At 42.3% G+C, this 18,580-nt stretch overlaps 1 protein-coding gene across 1 annotated transcript in view; it reads right to left on the bottom strand.

The window, feature by feature from the left end:
• The window catches only part of LRP1 (LDL receptor related protein 1), a 657,378-nt gene that overhangs the window by 404,059 nt on the left and 234,739 nt on the right, over window positions 1-18,580 (bottom strand). The window contains 1 exon segment of the mRNA XM_029594881.1: window positions 1,161-1,328. Within this exon segment, the coding sequence (XP_029450741.1) occupies window positions 1,161-1,328 (168 nt within the window).

Raw genomic sequence — 18,580 nt, 5'->3', positions numbered from 1 at the left:
TAGGATGGCCCTGATCACAGATATACACCTCAATGGTTGTCTTATTTCTCAGACAGACTTTCTCCTTAATGCATATTCTGATAATGTGGCTCGTGGGACCAGAGGGCATGATAACACAGGGGTAGGTTTCCTAACTCACCACTGAATTGCTCTTTGAAAATCCAGGGCCAGCAGCTGCAAAGTCTGCACATAAAAGTATGAAGATTTAAAAATACAATCATTGTGCGTACTTTTGCTCCCCTGACCTAACTTCATTTTTTTTTTCTCATTTTTTTCACTCCGTAGGTACTACCACTCATACTGAGGCAGTACGGGGAGAGCTTTAAAAATTGCCCTCCCCAGGATTAAGCCTGGATTTTTCAATGAAAGGAGGCGGGGATCAGTGGAAACACAGCCATCATTTAAGAAAGTGAAACTATGCAGGGAATGCATCAGTGCAAGAACTTACATGCTGCAGATGTGCTCATTTCATAAGTGCATCTGCTAATGATGTCACAGAGCCAGCATGTAGAAAAACAGAACCCAAGGACTGTGATGTTACAGAGGCTGCACTATAACATCATAGAAGAAGTCAGAAGGAATAAAAGGTCACATGGCAGAAAAGCACCCAATGGTTGATATAATTGACTGGGATCCAAGAGAGATGGGCTCAAATCCTGCTTCTGCAACTAACACTTGCTGTGACCTTAGATGAGTCTATTCAATGGTAAGATCTTTGAGGAAGAGACTTTCACCTGTTTAAAATGTATTCTACAGCTCCCTGATTTCAGATACTATACAGATGCTGAAATGATACTATTTAATAACTGGAAACAGTAGAATAGGGAAATGGAGATGGGCATGTTGGAAATGTGTTTCATGTCACTATGCTGGACTGTACCGAGTTAGCTAGTACTGAACTCTTTTTGAACTACTAAGGCTTCCATACTGCTCTGTATATATACTTACCTGCTTCCTGTTTGTGTGAGCTAAGTTACTGGCTGTGCACAGCTCAGTTTAACTTGTTAACAAAAGCAGTGCTGTTTTACTGCTCTTGCTAAGAACCACCCTCCCTGGCATGTTTGCTCTTCTTTAGAATCTAAACAAATTCTCTAACGGGACAGTGCAAGAGAGAGTCTGCTGTGCAGGTCATATGGGCACCAGTCCCCCCATGTACTCACCATGATTTGTGCAGTTGGCATGAGTCTCATCGCTGTAGTCCCCACAGTCATTATCTCCATCGCAGGTCCAGTGCTCAGGAATGCAACGGCCACTGTTGCACTTGAACTGTGTGCTGGAGCAGGAGTGGCTGCAGCCCGCCTCATCGCTGTTATCACCACAGTCGTTGTCTGAGAAACAAGGACTTCATGTCACCCAAACTAAGTGGAAAAAAAGCCTGCGGCTACGTGGGGCCCTGCCTCATAAGACCTTTCAGAGGTAACTCCCAGAATATCTACAGAACACATCCAAGTGCACTGAAGGGACAAGAAGCTCACATTTCCGTTAAAGGGCCCATTTAAAGACTTGGAATTATGGTTATTTTAAGAAACTTATACATTGTTCTCTTTGGTTTCTTCCCACTCAGTGACACTAGAAAGCATCTTAAAATAATGTAATCTTTTTGCTCACGAATCATCATCAGCACTGGCTTAAGTAGTACAATGCAATCTAGCACAATAAAGGCTGTTTCACAGCACTGCTAATGCACCTTAATCCTGCTCTGCAGCACCCCCTGCTATTTCAGTATTGAGATCCACCCACAGCTTTGCCAGTGCACCTCAGTCCTGCCCTGTGGCACTCCTGAATATCTAGTCATGGGCCAATGAAGTCCAAATATGAAATGATTATTTTATTGGGGGGGGGGGAGGGGGACAATTTTCAAACTCCTTGCCTAGGTATATTGCCTGCAGGAACGTTCCTTGAAAGTAATTTTCAAGGGAAAAATATTCATATTTTGGAAACAGTCTATGGGTACAAAGTACTCACAAGCTTGCCATCTGCTTTTTGTGCAGGTGAAATTTTGGTGACCACCACCATACGTAGATTTGAAAATGCCATCCATGCGCATTATTTCCCTCCCTCTTTCCCCCCTCCCCCTGACCTAAGCACGCTTCTAGGAATGCCTCCTCCCAGTCCAGCCAATGAAAAGCCGTGCATTACTCTTAGCTGGCTTGAGAGAGGGCGATTATTGGACAATTTGCCAAGGTGAATTGCTATCTGCTCGGATAAATGGCTTTGAAAATTGCCCCCGGGGAGCAACTATTAAACTGTCCTCGGGGTTTGCACCAATAATCAAGGCAAAACTATACAGTAAATTCTGCTTTGATTATTACCCCAGTTAAAAAAAAAAAAGTGCCTATAGAGATCTGCACTTGCTCTCTCTGCAGATTCCTCTTTTTCTGGCCAAAAAACAATGCACATAGCTTTGAAAACGTTAAAACTGTGTGCGTTGTTGCATCCCCCCCCCCCCCAACCTAACCCCAACTGCAGGAACACCTCTGTGGTATGTGGTTAAAAGGACGCGTGCTGAACAGCACACAGATTCTTGCCCATTCTGAGGGTGGCCACTTTCAAAAACATCTAAGGCACCAAATCCTCTGTACTTTCAACAGCCCTCCATTCAGAAATGTTAGTGCAGCACAGAGAATTTCCAGAACTAAAAAAAAAAAAAGTTGAGTTTACTGTAGACCTTTCATCGAGCAAACCACATCAGATGAGCTGAAGACCCACCATTTTCTACTGCAACTCGCTGCAAGACCTGCAGGTTGCCACAGCATTTTCCTTATCTTTTTTACCCATTTTAACATCACCCATCAATGTCATATATTCCAAAAGGTGAATTATTTACAAGCATAAAAATGAACAGTGAAACTGCATAGATCACTACATGCACCACAGTTAGAGAATTAGCATCAATCCCCAAGCAAAACCAGAAGGTGTAGGCCTCACAGAACCAAAAGAATCTCAAAGTCATTAAGAGACAACAGGAAGTTCTCTGTCTAGCCTCAAGTACTCCCCTGTTCTGTCTTAAATGTTCCTGTTATATGGATTCTGATTTGCCCTGTTCTACTGGTTTGAGAAAATGTGTAAATAGTTGCACTTCATGGTTGTGTCATCTCAAAGTAGCTGCCAGAGACAGCTGGCAGTTTTCACTAACCACCCACCCAAATTTTGCACCATAAACAGCACGGACTGCCCGTGCCGAAATGGAGCAAAAGAGCCACAAGGAAGAGGGGATTAAAAGTGGCCATCTTTAATTTGCAAATGGGCAAATCCATCCCCGGCATCCAAAAACTCTGGCAATAAAAAGATAAAATAAATACTGTACAGAACTAGAAATGGTGCAGAGGAGAGCGACAAAAATGAGAAAGGGGATGGAACAGCTCCCCTGTGATGAGAGGTTACACAGGTTAGGACTCTTAAGCTTGGAAAAGAGATGGCTGAGAGGGGACACCTTGATTAATCTGTTGGAGAGCTTCTGAGAGAGAGAGAGAGAGAGAGAGAGAGAGAGTGTGTGTGTGTGTGTGTGTGTGTGTAAGAGAGAGAGAGAGAACAGACTAATCAAGGTGTTGCAGGGGAGAACAGACTAATCAAGGTGTTGCAGGGAAGCAGTGCACGTACACCAAATAAAGCCCCAAATTTGCAGGAGAATATTAAGAATAGCCATTGGAGAGCTTCTGAGACCATGTGTGTGAATGGCTATTCTTAGTGTGTGTGTGTGAGGGGGGGGAATGGTTATTCTTAGTGAGTGTATTTGTTGTATGTGTGTGAATGGCTATTCTTAGTGTGTGTGTGTGTTTGTGTGTGTGTGTGTGAATGGCTATTCTTAGTGTGTGTGTGGGGGGGGGAATGGCTATTCTTAGTGTGTGTGTGTGTGTGTGTGTGTGTGTGTATGTGTGTGAATGGCTATTCTTAGTGTGTGTGTGTGGGGGGGGGAATGGCTATTCTTAGTGTGTGTGTGTGTGTGTGTGTGTGAATGGCTATTCTTAGTGTGTGTGTGGGTGGGGGGGAATGGCTATTCTTAGTGTGTGTGTGTGTGTGTGTGTGTGTGTGTGTGTGTATGTGTGTAAATGGCTATTCTTAGTGTGTGTGTGTATGTGTGTGAATGACTATTCTTAGTGTGTGTGTGTGGGGGGGGAATGGCTATTCTTAGTGTGTGTGTGTGTGTGTGTGTGTGTGTGTGTGTGAATGGCTATTCTTAGTGTGTGTGTGTGTGGGGGGAATGGTTATTCTTAGTGTGTGTGTCTGTGAATGGTTATTCTTAGTGAGTGTGTGTGTGTGTGTGTGTGTGTGTGTGTGTGTATGTGTGTGTGTATGGCTATTCTTAGTGTGTGTGTGTGTGTATGTGTGTATGGCTATTCTTAGTGTGTGTGTGTGTATGTATGTGTGTGTGTAGCTGCCTGCTAACATCCAGCTGTGCATACCGGAGTTCCTAGGTACATGAATGGCTGCTAACACTTTGCTCAGACTAACCAAGGTACTGTGTGTGCAGCTTTCTCATCGGTTCAGCAGCGGTCTAGCATCGTGCCACCAAAGGAACAGAATTCCTGCTGCGTGTTGAGCCTCAGATTATAAAGAGAATATGATATTTATCAAAAAGCTACTGTCTGCCACTGAGGACAAACAGAACTGTTCTGTAGCACTGAACACCCAAGTGGAACATACTGAACACCCGATGACTTTCTGGCCTAACTCAGTCAAGTGCCTCTCTCAAGCTCATGGCATCTCCAGCCTATAAAAACTTGCTCACTCATGAAGAGGTAAAACATCCCATCCATTTTTAGTTTAATGGCATGTCTGGTTTTTTTTGTTTGGTTTTTTTAAGGGTGGTGCATGTTGATCTATGCACTAACCGGTAAGGTTTGGACAATTCATTTCATCTGAGCCATCCCCACAGTCCTTCTCTGAAACACAGAAACACCAACCAAAGACAGGACAATTGGCACAGTGAAGACACAAAATAAAAATACAAACACAGACACTTTAAAACATTTGAAAATAAAAAAACACAGAAGTGGATAGGCAAAACAGAATCAAATAATAAAAAAAAAAAAAAAAATAAAAATATATATATATATATATATATATATATATATATATATATATATAAAACTAAAAAAGCTCCAATGAGTGTGCAATGGATTGAAAACCATGCAGAATACAAACATCTGGAGATCTGTGAAATCAGAAGCAGGTGATTAAATGAGGCAATTAATCCATAGTGTTGCACGTCGCTAGCAAAGGGTTGTACTCCTTATTACAAACACCTCTGAGCTGCTAGGACTGCAAGGCTCTGAGCGTGGAGAGTGGAAATGGGAGGAGCATGCTCTGGCATGAATCTGATCTTAGGTCAGAGGTTCTCGACCCTGTCCCTTCAAGGCACACCTAACCAGTCTGATGCTCAGGGTAGGAGCACTTAATGCGTGTAACAGGCCTTCACGTCACTGAAAGGAAAACGCAGTGATGTCTACTAGTAGAGATGAGGAGACCCCTGGAGGGGAAGATCTTTACCATTCAAGGAGCAGGAGAGTTTTGCCCCAAACCCAGTAAAGGAGGAGAAAAGTGCTCAATTCTGCATCAGCAAGCCTCGGGACTTCAGCTGTTGCCATGTACAGTGCCAAGAAAAAGGTTGTGAACGCCCTAGAATGGTCTGCATTTTACCACAATTTGTACTCAAAGATCCTACTCTACCCCCTAATCAGACAGAAAGATAGCCCCATAGAATAAATTAAAAGGATATATTTTGATTATTTACTCAACAAAGAAATTCAACAATACGTATCCATGCGAAAAAGTAATGTGAATGCTTCATTCATCAGCTAGTGGCAACACCTTAAGCAGCAATAACTACAATTAAACATTTCAAGGCCAATATTCAAAAGCCATTTAGACAGATAACCCCCAAGTTATCCCTCTAAATGACATATTTTGCCATATTCTGCCACTTATCCTGCTAAATTATAGCTGGATAAGTCACCAGCTATAATTTAGCTGGATAAAATGCATTCCGGGGAGGAGTTTAGTTATCCTACTAACTTACTCAAATTTCAGATATATCCAGCCTTGTGTGGCCGGATAACTAGCTGCTTATCCGGATATCTTCAAAGATATCCGGTTAAGTAGCCACTCCTTTTAAAAACAAACAAAAACAAAAAAACATAGTCTCTGGTCTCCCGGCCTAATTCCCACCCATCCCCACCACAAATATTCAAATCCACCCACAGGCCAGGACCCCCCAACCCTGTGAATTGTCTACAATAAATAGCTCTCAGCGCTGGCTGGGCCCAGCCTTCCAGCCCTATTAAAGATATCATAAACATGGACTTCTCACCCCCACCCCACTCCCATAAAACAATCCCACACACACAGATACCAGGTACCTCATTCACGGCCCCCTTTTCAATCCTGGGATTGCAGGTTTTCTTTTGTTAAAAAGATTGCAACTTTAAAGATATCAGGATAAGCAGCTAGTTATCCAGCCACACAAGGCTGGATAACTTTAGGCCTAACCAGCCAAATGTGGCCAGTTAGAATTAAAGTTCTCCTTCTATATGTAGCTGGATAACTTTAGATGAGTATATTCAGCAGGACGTTTATCCTGCTGAATATACGAGACGTCATCTGGCTAACTTTAGCCAGATCACTTGTCCACTACCCAGCTTACTGAATATGGTCCTCTTCCTGCAATTGTTGATCAATCTCTCACATTGCCCTTGAGGAATTTTGGCCCATTCTTCCATGAAGAACTGTTTCAATTCTGTGACATTTGAGGGCTTCCTTTCATGAACAGCTCGCTTCAGGTCTTGCCACATTTCAATAGAGTTTTTGTCTTGGCCAATCCAAAACACAAAATCTCTTTTTCTTCAGCCATTCTGTAGTAGATTTATTTATTTTTTAAAATTAAAATTTGTGATTTATATTTTGCCTTTCATGACTGGTCAGCCACTTACTTGAATGTTTAGGGTCATTCTCTTGTCTTAGCTCAGCTTACGGATGGGATGGCTTCATATTCTCCTCTAGAATCTTCTGATACATAGCAGAATTCATGGTTCCATCAATGATGGCAAACCGTTCAGGTCCTGATGCAGCAAAGCAGCCCTACACCAGGATACTTCCACCACCATGCTTGAGAGTTGGTATGATGTTCTTTCTTTCAGGCCGATACAGTACGCGTTCCGACGCGCTAGCTTTACCCCTTATTCAGTATGGGGTAATAGTGCGTCGAAAACGCGTGTCCGACCCCCCCGAAACTAATAGCGCCCGCAACATGCAAATGCATGTTGATGGCCCTATTAGTTATTCCCATGCGATTCAGTAAGTAAAATGTGCAGCCAAGCCACACATTTTACTTTCAGAAATTAGTGACTGCCCAAAGGTAGGTGTTAATTTCTCTCGGCACCGGGAAAGTGTACAGAAAAGCAGTAAAAACTGCTTTTCTGTACACCCTCTGACTTAATATCATGCCAATATTAAGTCAGAGGTCCCAAAAGTTACAAATAATAAAAAATTTAAAAAAAAAATATTTAAAATCAGCCCGCGGCTCGTGGGTTGAAAACCGGATGCTCAATTTTGCCTGCGTCCGGTTTCCAAACCCGTGGCTGTCAGCGGGTTTGAGAACTGACGCCGGCAAAATTGAGCGTCGGCTGTCAAACCCGCTGACAGCCGCCGCTCCTGTCAAAAAAGAGGCGCTAGAGACGCGCTAGTGTCCCTAGTGCCTCTTTTTACCGTGGGCCCTAATTTGAATAATTTTATTTACTGAATCGCACGCACAGGAGAGGGGCCTGTTAATCTGGATTGTTTTGTAATTTTCTGGATGATTATCCAGTTTACTCTTGAGGTGATCTTGGTAGGATGATCGCTTTTAAGTAGAGTCACTGTAGTTTTCAACTTTATCCGTTTGTAGTATATCTGTCTGACAGTCGATGGATGGAGCCCCAAATGTTTAGAAATGGTCTTGTAACCCTGTCCAGACAGATCAAATACTCTTTTTTTTTTAAGATCCTCTGAAATTTCTTTTGACATTAACATGGGGAGCTCCCACTAACTTAACTTTTATGGTAAAGACCACACACAAAACATTTTCAACCTTTATCTAGGATGTCCAAACTTGGTCATACAGATTTACTCTGCAGGGTGATTTACTGGTTACCCAATTGTTTAAACATCTGATTCTTATTAGCTAATTCATTGTGCTAAGGAAACTAGGGGTTTATCTACTATTTCATGTTCACTGATTCTGAATTAGTTTTATTGTTCCTACTTAGTAAATTATTATGTCTCAAGAAACACAGAATTAATCTAATTTTAGTGCATAAGAAAAGACTGAATCCTATTAAATAGTCATGATAAGAACTATTTTTTTCGTAGCAGTGTATGCCCTTTGCCTGAGCTCAACAAACAGCTTGATTTGTTCATTTCAAGAGCTATAAGTGGTTTATGTGGGAAACCAAATCCCCCCAGCAGCCCGCTGCTTATATTGACGTGGGAAGAGTCTGAATATTCCAGAGTGTTCCAACAGGGGGTAGAGGCAATATCCTACTGTTACTTCCAGGAACTGTTACTTCCACCAGCAAACTGGTGGACGTTATGCTGAAGAAAGGGAAGGACTTATCTTCCTTGCAAAGCCTGTCTTGTAACAGAGGAATAGAAAAACTGTATATTCTGTTACAAATACTTATCTTCCACCTACCTCAAAGTAAAAAGTCTTTGAGATTCCATACAGCACACCGGATTGATATTTGTGTTATCGACTGGAATTAAAAGAATGTGTTCCTCTCTCCCACAAGTCAAGACTGTGACTGTCTCGTGTTACAGAGTGAGCCAAAGTTACATATACATGAGAGATTTCCATATCTTGAGGCTCTGCATGCAAATCTCTCTCATTGAAGCTAACCTGAAAACCAGACTGGTTAGATGTGCCTCTAGGACTGGGATGGGAATCACTGTCCTAGATGTTCAGGATATTACACTCATTGTGGTCACAAATTTACTAAGCTAGGTAGAGACAGACATAAGGGACTGATGGGGCATGCTTAGATATTTTTTCTCTTGGCTTATTTGTTCGCCTACAGAGATGCAGTTTTCTACAGTGCTCTTTTACATATATGCGATATTCCATGCATAGAGATAGAGCACTACTTTGTACTTTAAGATTTAAAAATAAAATCAGTTCAGTGAAAGGGCACCAGTTTGATTCCTGGCTCAGGTCTCCTGCTCCCTGATTCAGCTGAGGCTTCGGATACTGCAGATGCAGTACTCATGGTCCCTGAGGGGAGAGCATCGCAGTCAATGCGCATTGGCCAGATCTAGTGGCCAGATTTAGGAGCCACGATTGCAGAGTTCCAAAAGACAACCCATGCATGACCCCCAGCTGATGGCTGTCACTGCAGTGACTGGGAGAGGCATAAAATAGCAATGGTGGTGGTGGTGGTGGTGGGGGTTTCAGGAAGTTGTGAGTGAAGGCTCACGGCGCTGGATCCCAATCCCTAGTTCTGACTGAGCAAGAAACCCAAAGGAGAAGGAGGAAACTGCCAGGGCAAACACCTCCCCCTCCCCCACAAAACAAAATTAGAAGCTGGATTAAATCTAAATTGACTACAGATTGTACAAAAATATGAATAGATGAGTTTCACCACTTTACTGCTAAAAAAATCTAAGAAACTCAAAAGAGAAGAGAAATGTGTGACAAGGTTAAGTCCAAATTTAATAAAACAACCTTCAATTCAGGAAGTGATGATTCTTCCGGAGAATAGGTTCTTAGCCCGACTACCTCCAATTATTCTACTAAGGAAACAGGGGTCGGGGATATCGACGTCAGCCACGCATGAGAGGGGTCACCTGGCAAGAGGATCCACAGTATACCAGACAGACTCGTTCTCAAACCCGCCACAATCCTTGATTTTGAATTTGTCTCCTGTTACACTTACTCCCATTCAAACACAGATTTTAGAAAAAGGTCTTACATTTATACTGTCACCCAAAGCGGACCTGTTCCAATTAGAGGCAGCATTGTACAAGTTTGTCCAGAAATTGTATATTAAACATTTTTTTGTTTCTCAACCGAGTGGACCCGATCTATCCATTTTAAGAAACAAATAGACATGGCTTCCTCAGGTCCACCGGATGCTGTCATTTCCACTTTTCGTCAAAGAACAGTACAAGATCTACGTTCAAATTTCTCCAAATTACGGTCATTTTCAAATATAACCCGACAAGAAACCTCAGCTTCGAAGACACTCCAGCAAAACCAGAATCTCATAATTAAACCCGCAGATAAAGGTGGCAAGATAGTGCTGCTGGTCCGCATACAATACATCACTGAAGTACAGCGGTTACTACACGATCACAATTTCTATCGGCCTCTTACCACAGACTCTACTGAAGAACAGTCAAGAAACATAGAAATGCTAGTCACAGAAGGTGCGGAGATAGGATTCCTTACATCTCATGAGGCTTCCTATTTGTTGAAAAAGGCTCCTATTGTTCCAGTCTTTTACATCCTTCCAAAGATACACAAAAGAATCACACAACCACCTGGAAGACCGATCGTCTATAGTAGAGGTTCCCTTTTAGAACCTCTGCTAAGTTTATAGACCATTTTTTGGCACCGCATGTTAGTATTCAAAAATCTTATATTAGAGACTCTCAAGCGATGATTCAATTTCTTGAAGAGTATACAGATGACACCTCTAAATTGATGTTGAAGCCCTATATACTAACATCCCGCAGAATGAAGCCATGGAAATAGCGTATGATTTTTTTGAAGCACGACCACATCCTCAAAGAATACCATCTTCGTTTCTTCATTCACTATTGCAGAAAGCCTTGACAAAATTTTTTTTTGCCTTTGAGGGTGTGTTTTATCAACAAATTTGTGGAACAGCGATGGGAGCAACCATGGCCCCTGACCTTGCAAATTTATATATGGCACATTTTGAGGATCAGCGGATATACACTTCTAATCCTTTTTCGCAACATATTGTAGCATGAATGTTATATAGATGACATTTTTCTTTTATGGGCTGATACAGTCGAGATGTTTCAACAATTTCTAACTTGGTTGAATGGTTGTAATCCTCATTTACATTTCACTGCAGATATTCAAATGACCACTATTCATTTTCTGGATATTACAATAATCAAGACACCCAACAGATTCATTACAACATTGTATCGGAAACCAGTATCTAGTAATACCTTCTTACATTTTTCTAGCGCTCATCCACGCTCACTAAAAGAGAATCTGCCTGTTAGCCAATTCTTCCGAATCAGACGTCTTTGTACAACTATGATGGACTATCAGATCCAAGCCAGATCTCTAAGTAAAAGATTTCAAGCTAGAGGTTATCCCCATCGCTGTATAAAACATGTTTACACCAGAGCTAAGTTCTCCCATAGGGAATGGCTATTTTTACCGCGTTCAGCCGACACCACTGAGGTCCTTACTTGTGTATTGCCTTTTTCCTCAATGATTCACAAAATGAAAAACATTATTTTCAAGAATTGGCATATTCTACAGCTTTACCAAGAATTTCATGACACTCCTAGATTCATATACACTTGAGGAACCAATTTACAAGATCAATTGGTCCATTCTGACTCCTCTATACGTCAGCGTTCCATTGTAACAGGATCACACAATGCATGTGGTTCCTGTTCAGTGGGTTCTATAATGATCCAGACATCTGCTATATTTTTCTCTAGATTAAATTTCACCTGGGTTTTGAAATCTCATATTGATTGTTTATCTAACAAGCATCATTTATTTCTTTTATTTATTTATTTAAATTCTTTTAATATACTGATGCACAAGACGAAGTCTTATCGTACCGGTTTACAATAAACTAGGGGGTAACCAGTTAACACTGAAAGCGAAAAAGTTACATTACAACAGGGAATGTAGAACAGGGCTGTTAGAAAAAAGTGATAGATTAACAATTTCTAACTGGAGACCCGTGTATGTAAGCAGAGAGCAGTTGCTTACATGGTAAAATTATATACAATTTACACAGAGGAGTCGATAAGATAAGTTATATAAGAGCACGGTTAGCAGAAAACAGTTCCTTAGAGCGGTCGGTTCCTTAGAGCGGTGGGTTACCATAAGGTTCCTTAGAGCGGTGGGTTACCATAAGGTTTCTTCATTTATCTTTTACAATGCCCATGTAACCTTTGGTATGTTGGGAAGACCAAACGTTCCTTGAAAACTCATCTTATAGAGCATCGCTCCTGTTTAAACAAAGACCGTTTGACTGCACCATTAGTTGCTCATTGTCTAGAACAATCACACTCCTTTGAAACACTAAAAGCTTGTGTCTTAGAGCAATTTCACCCGACTTGGCGAGGTGGTGACTTTAATGCTGTTTTGTTGTAGGCAGAACAGCGCTGGATTTACCATTTGAACACAGTACACCCTACCGGATTAAATACAGTCTAGATCTTCTTTTTCTGTGATTTTCTTCCTTTGTTGTCTGTTGCCTAGGCGCCATGACATCATCACTCACCTCACCAAGGAGATCAACAACCTAGACCTTTCCAATGCCGATTCAGCCCTGGCCTCTTGGAATACTATCACTAACAACATCGCCAATAAAATCTGCCCACTAAGGACCAAAGTAGTAAACCCCGCCCTTAGGACAAAAAAACTTTGGTACACCCCTGAACTAAAAAAAACTAAAACAGGAACTTAGATCCAAGGAAAAGAAATGGCGTAAGCAAACTTCTCCTGCCCTACAGGCATCATACAAAACTTCCCTCCACAGCTACAGAGCCACTATTCAAAAAACAAAGAGAGACTTCTATGCCCTCAAAATCCACCATTTCCAATCTGAAGCCAAAGCCCTCTTCTCATTCGTCTCTGAACTCAAGACTCCCTTGCCTTCCATCCCTGAAAAGGAAGCCAAAGGCAAATGTGAAGAACTTGCAGCCTTCTTCCAGGACAAGATCTCCAAGCTCCTGACACGGTTCAATCCTTCCTCCCATCCCCCCAATACCAATTCCGATCTAGCGGGAGTATCCTTTAACTCGTTCCAGACCACTTCCTCCCTTGAAATTGAATCCTTACTAAAGAAAATGAAGCCGGCATCACACCCGTCTGACTCCATTCCTACTATATTACTCCTGACCATACCCAATCTAATCGCTAAACCCCTAGCTGAAATTATTAACTGCTCCTTCTCCCTCGGATATGTTCCAAAAGCTCTGAAACAGGCTACCCTCAAACCACTATTGAAGAAACCCAACCTGGACCCCGGTGACCTCGCCAACTTTCGCCCAATTTCAAATCTTCCATTTATAGCTAAACACTTGGACTGATTTTTTAGAAAAACAAAATGTCCTCTACCACTCCCAATTTGGTTTCCGAAACCCTCCTAATATCCCTCTCAGACACCATCATCAAGGTGCTAGATAATGGACAATCATTCATCCTTGAATTATTGGACATATCATCAGCTTTCGACACGATCAATCACAACATTCTCCTAAATCGCCTCACAGAAATAGGCATTTCAGGAACCGCCCACAGCTGGTTTCAGTCTTTCCTTTATGAAAGGCACTATAAGGTTAGAATTGGTAATGAGGAATCCACCCGGTAAACCTCACCTGAGGTGTCCCTCAAGGTTCATGCCTCTCACCTACACTCTTCAATATTTACCTCCTCCCCCTCTGCCAACTCCTATCTAATCTAGGCCTTACCCACTATTTATATGCAGATGATGTCCAAATCCTCATCCCCATAACTGAATCCATTACCAAAGCACTTAAGTCTTGGGACTACTACCTCAACTCAATTAACCTGCTCCTTACCAACCTCAATCTGGCTCTCAACCCAGCAAAAACGGAACTTCTCATCATCTCCCCTGACAAAAGCCATCTCTCCAGCCCCTCCCCACCCACGCTACACATATCGACCGCCCAACAAGTAAGGGACCTAGGCGTCACTCTGGACAATCAGTGGAACCTAAAAAAATTCATTAACACCACTATAAAAGATGGCTTCTTTAAACTTCAGGTCCTAAAGAAATTAAAACCCCTTCTCCACTTCAACGACTTTCGGACCGTCCTCCAATCCACACTGTTCTCTAAAATCGATTACTGCAATGCCCTCCTTCTGGGCCTTCCAAAGAACACCATTAAACCCCTCCAAATGCTCCAAAACTCAGCAGCCAGAATCCTCACCAATACCCGCAAAAAGGAGCACATTACTGCCATCCTCAAGGACCTACACTGGCTCCCTATCCGCTTCAGAATAATCCACAAGAGTCTCACCATCATCCACAAGTCTCTGCACAATCAACACACTCACTGGCTAAATGTCTCTTTACACTACAGTATATCCACCAGACCCACCAGGTCCGCCTACAAGGGATCCATCCACACTCCATCTCCCAAGCTATTCCACCTCACTTCTACCAAGGAACGGGCCTTCTCATTAGCAGGCCCCAAGTTATGGAACTCCATGCCCCCAGATCTGCGCCTAGAACACTGTACGCAAACCTTTAAAAAAAAAAAACTAAAAACTTAGCTGTTTAAACAAGCCTTCTCTTAACCTCTGCTTAGCCACAGCCCTTTGGAGAACTCCTCCTCCTTACTCGCACCACAGTATTTCCCCCCCCCCCACCTCCCCCCTTTTTTAGTTACCCACTCGCCCTCCCCGCCTTCCTCTTCTACCCCCCATTCCTCGCATTTTAATCCCCCTTCTCCATGCCCCCCTTCTCTCTGCCCCCCCCCACTTTTTCTTTCCTCCCTCCCTGCTGAAATGTAGATGACGCTGTGTGTTAGCACCCTCTGCTACATAACCTCTGTTTATATTTATATTTTTCCTTGTATATAACCCTTGGCATTTTAGCCTGGTGCTTCAGCCTTGTATATAACCCTGTTTGTTATACAACTACTGTATATTAGGAAACCTATGTACTATACTCTGTATAAATTCCTCTGTATTATGAAACCTATGTACTTTGAAACTTCCAGACCCCTTTCACCCTCTTATCCTATCTGGTACCCCTCGTATCTCTAACTCTCTCTGTTCCCTTCCACCTCCCAGATTTATTGTAACTGTGCTTTCTGCTTCTGCGTTAAGTAACCCGAGTGCTATGTAAACTGATGTGTTATGTTTCATGAATGTCGGTATAGAAAAGCTCTAAATAAATAAAAAATAAACAAACAAATAAATAAATAAATGGTGTCACTACACTATTGAGACGCGGGCTATTTAACTTTGACAACCGGTTTTATGCGATCTCTGTCCTGCTTTTGGACAATCTTTGTGAGACTCAGCATCCGAGAAGAAAAGGTCGGCTCTTCATCAATAAGAAGCTAAGTTAAAAAATTTTTTATCCATTATACATCTGATTGAATGTTTATGTTAATCATATTTACAGAACCCTTTGACAAATATGACTCACCCGAGGAAGCTACGTGCCTTGTAGCGAAACACTGGCCGTTGTCGGGTTAAGATACGGCGTTAAGTTGCTTGATACGGCAATTACTACCCCAAACCAAATAAGCCTGATACTTCACTTTCAATGATATCCAGCATAGTTCTCTGCTTCAACGGCAGGGGGAATGATGAAAAGATGATTTATATTCGGACAATAACCAACAAGGACTGAATTGCACAGGCTGGATAAACATGCGTGGGAGTAGCTTGCTATGACGGCGGTTACTTCCCCTAACCAATTAGCTAGACACTTCACTTAGATGCAGCTCCAGCACTGCTAACTACATCGATGGCGGGGGTGGAAGGGAAATAGAACCAAAAGGTTACTTACAAGGGACAAGAGTAACAGGTAAGTATGAAAAAAAAAAGTGTGAAAGCTTACTAGGCAGACTGGATAGACCGTTTGGTCTTCTTCTGCCGTCATTTCTATGTTTCTATAAGAGTTAATGATTTCTACACGGGACAGACAGATACTTTAAAATACCTTTTTGCAAATACTCTAAGCCACAAATGATTATCAGACCAGATGGTTCTTTTGAGGATAAGAACATGTCGTCACGCTTGCTGATGCGGCATTCTAAAATTTAAAATTCAAAATTGTGTTCTTTTTACACATTAATATATTTTCATTTTGACAGTAGAGCCATTTTGGAACATTCTAGTAGTGGTTTCCTTTTGTCTTGCAATACTTGAATCACAGGACCGAAGTAGTGCTTTTTTTTGGTATATTGGGTCAACTTTACAACATCCTGAACTGCCTGAGAAGGGCTTGGAAAGACAGCTGCTTAATGGCTTAATTTACACATCTCGAAGTAAATCCCATAATTGTATGTTACTTATTTAGGATGTTTGTGTGTGTGTGTGGGGGGGGGGGGGAACCCTAGTAAATACACAAACATACTGACTACGCTGTTGCACTGACTGTTTCCCGCTTCCTCCTCTCAGTCACAGACAGCCAGACTGAAGCTTTCTTCGAGTTCTGCTTTATGAGCAGTCAGAAGAAACACAAGACTCTTCTAAAAGTTTTCGGAACTTTTTCAACCAAATTGGAGACCGCCCACCACAGGCAAACCGGCTGCTTCAATTTCCAATAGTCTGTTCCTTGTCTCCACGATGCACAATTCAGATCATCCCTCCTCCTCTCCACCCCAGAGCAATGCCAGAGAGACTTTTCTAACTTTGGACTCTAGCACAAACTATTCTGTAATTATCAGGGGAGATGAAGAGATATTTTGACCCGGTCACATGAAGCCAGAATTCTGAGAAGCACAGGAAGAGAGAAAGGCCAGTAAAGCAATCCCGAGAAGAGTTTTCCATCTCTCACAATCAGTGCTAAAACTTGCCTTTGGAAACTAAACATTTCAGAAGAGAACATCTGTCTCCAGTGCTTTACTCGGACCTCCCCACCTAATTAAAACTGTCTAGCACAGGGGGCCATGGCATTAAAGAATGAAGGAAACATGGGCAGGGGGGGAGGAGCAATATGAGGCTCTGTGGGCCAACATCTCCACCCTACAACCCCCACTATCCCTCTCATGCCCTACCCTGCCCACATATTCCCTGGAGCAAGTCTCTTATAACCCAGTCCTGGATGGTGGCCAAGTCTAAACTCTCAACAGCTTGACCATGCCCAAGAAATCTTGAGCTCGCAACTTGCCACAGCAGGTTGAAAATGCGCCATCCGTTTGATGGTGTGCACTCTTATGCCTCCCTGTCAAGGCAGAAGATTTGGGGGGTTTTTCTTTTACATACGTACCCATATGCATAGAAACATAGAAATGGTGGCAGAAAAGGACCAAACGGTCCATCCAGTCTGCCCGGCAAGCTCGAGGTAGCATCAAAAGTATCAGGCTTATTGGTCAAGGACATCAACAGCCGCATCAGCAAGTTACCCCCATTCCTACTTGTTTTCCCAGACCCCAAAATCCAGTGTCCTCGTTGGCTGCTGTCTGAGTCCGATTCCCCCTCCCCCTTTTGTTTTGTGTAAATAGAAGCAGTCATTACTATGGAAAGCGAAGGATTTTCATGCCATGCCATGCCATAAATGTTCAAACAGACTTGGCTGAATGAGACAGACCTCCATAAAACTGCCTGCTAAAACAAATCCAGGCAGTGCTACTTTATCTATATGCCTCAGTTTAAGTATTTCTAATGGTCTTATTCAGAAGTCTCTTATTTTCAAAATACAGGTTTGGTTTCTCTCGTTATGTTTTATGTTTAACAGAAACCTAGAAAGCCCATCTAGCCTGCTCAATTTACTTCCTGGCAATCTTCTACACCCCAGTTGTCAACAAAAAATATATAAGGCAACCCTTTTTTATTGAAAATTTCTTGACTAGCTTTCAGAGTTACACCGTTCATCAGCTCCGAGCAAAATGAGCAGGTCAAAGCAAGGGATGATGTTACCTGAATATACAAATGAATCAAGATTATATTACAGCGGCAGGAAGAAGTTGGGAGCAGGTAGGGGTGATGTGTTTAGGTGATTCAACACATAACCCTGCTTCTTCTCCTTCACACCACCACTCTAATGTAATCTGTGATTCACTTGTATATTCAGGTAGCATCAATGAATCAAATGCCGCTTCTTCCACCAACTACCCTCGTGACCTTGGACAAGTCACTTCATCTTCCATTGCCTCAGGTGCAAATTTAGATTATAAAGCCTTCTAAAGAGAAATGAGTTCAGATTTGGAACGGTGAGTAATTAAATCCAAATCATCTTTTGCCTTGACCTGATGAAAGGAGTGCAACTTCTAAAAGCTAGTCAAGAAAGCAAATGGAGAAATTACTTACCTGATAATTTCGTTTTCCTTAGTGTAGACAGATGGACTCTAAGACCAATGGGTTATGCTCCCCTGCCAGCAGATGGAGACAGAGTCAGGTTTCAAAGCTGATGTCACCCTACATATACCCCTGCAGTGACCTCAGCCCTCCGGTATTCTCTTCAAAACACACTGTGGACATACTATTGAAAAAAATTGATTAAAAGCGTGATTAAAAATGGATAACCGTAACTGTACTCAACCAAACAAACACTGAACCCAGCAAGATTATAGATGCCCTGATCTAGGGACTGGATGACAGTTTACCCGTAATCTCTTGGAATCAATATTCACTCCAAGGGCGAATCCTTGGCACCAATCTTGGACAGTCATGAAC

Source organism: Rhinatrema bivittatum, chromosome 3, assembly GCF_901001135.1.
Source record: "Rhinatrema bivittatum chromosome 3, aRhiBiv1.1, whole genome shotgun sequence".
Classification (NCBI taxonomy): Eukaryota; Metazoa; Chordata; class Amphibia; order Gymnophiona; family Rhinatrematidae; genus Rhinatrema; species Rhinatrema bivittatum.
Note: the sequence above shows the minus strand (reverse complement) of the source record. Positions and strands in the feature narration are given on the sequence as shown.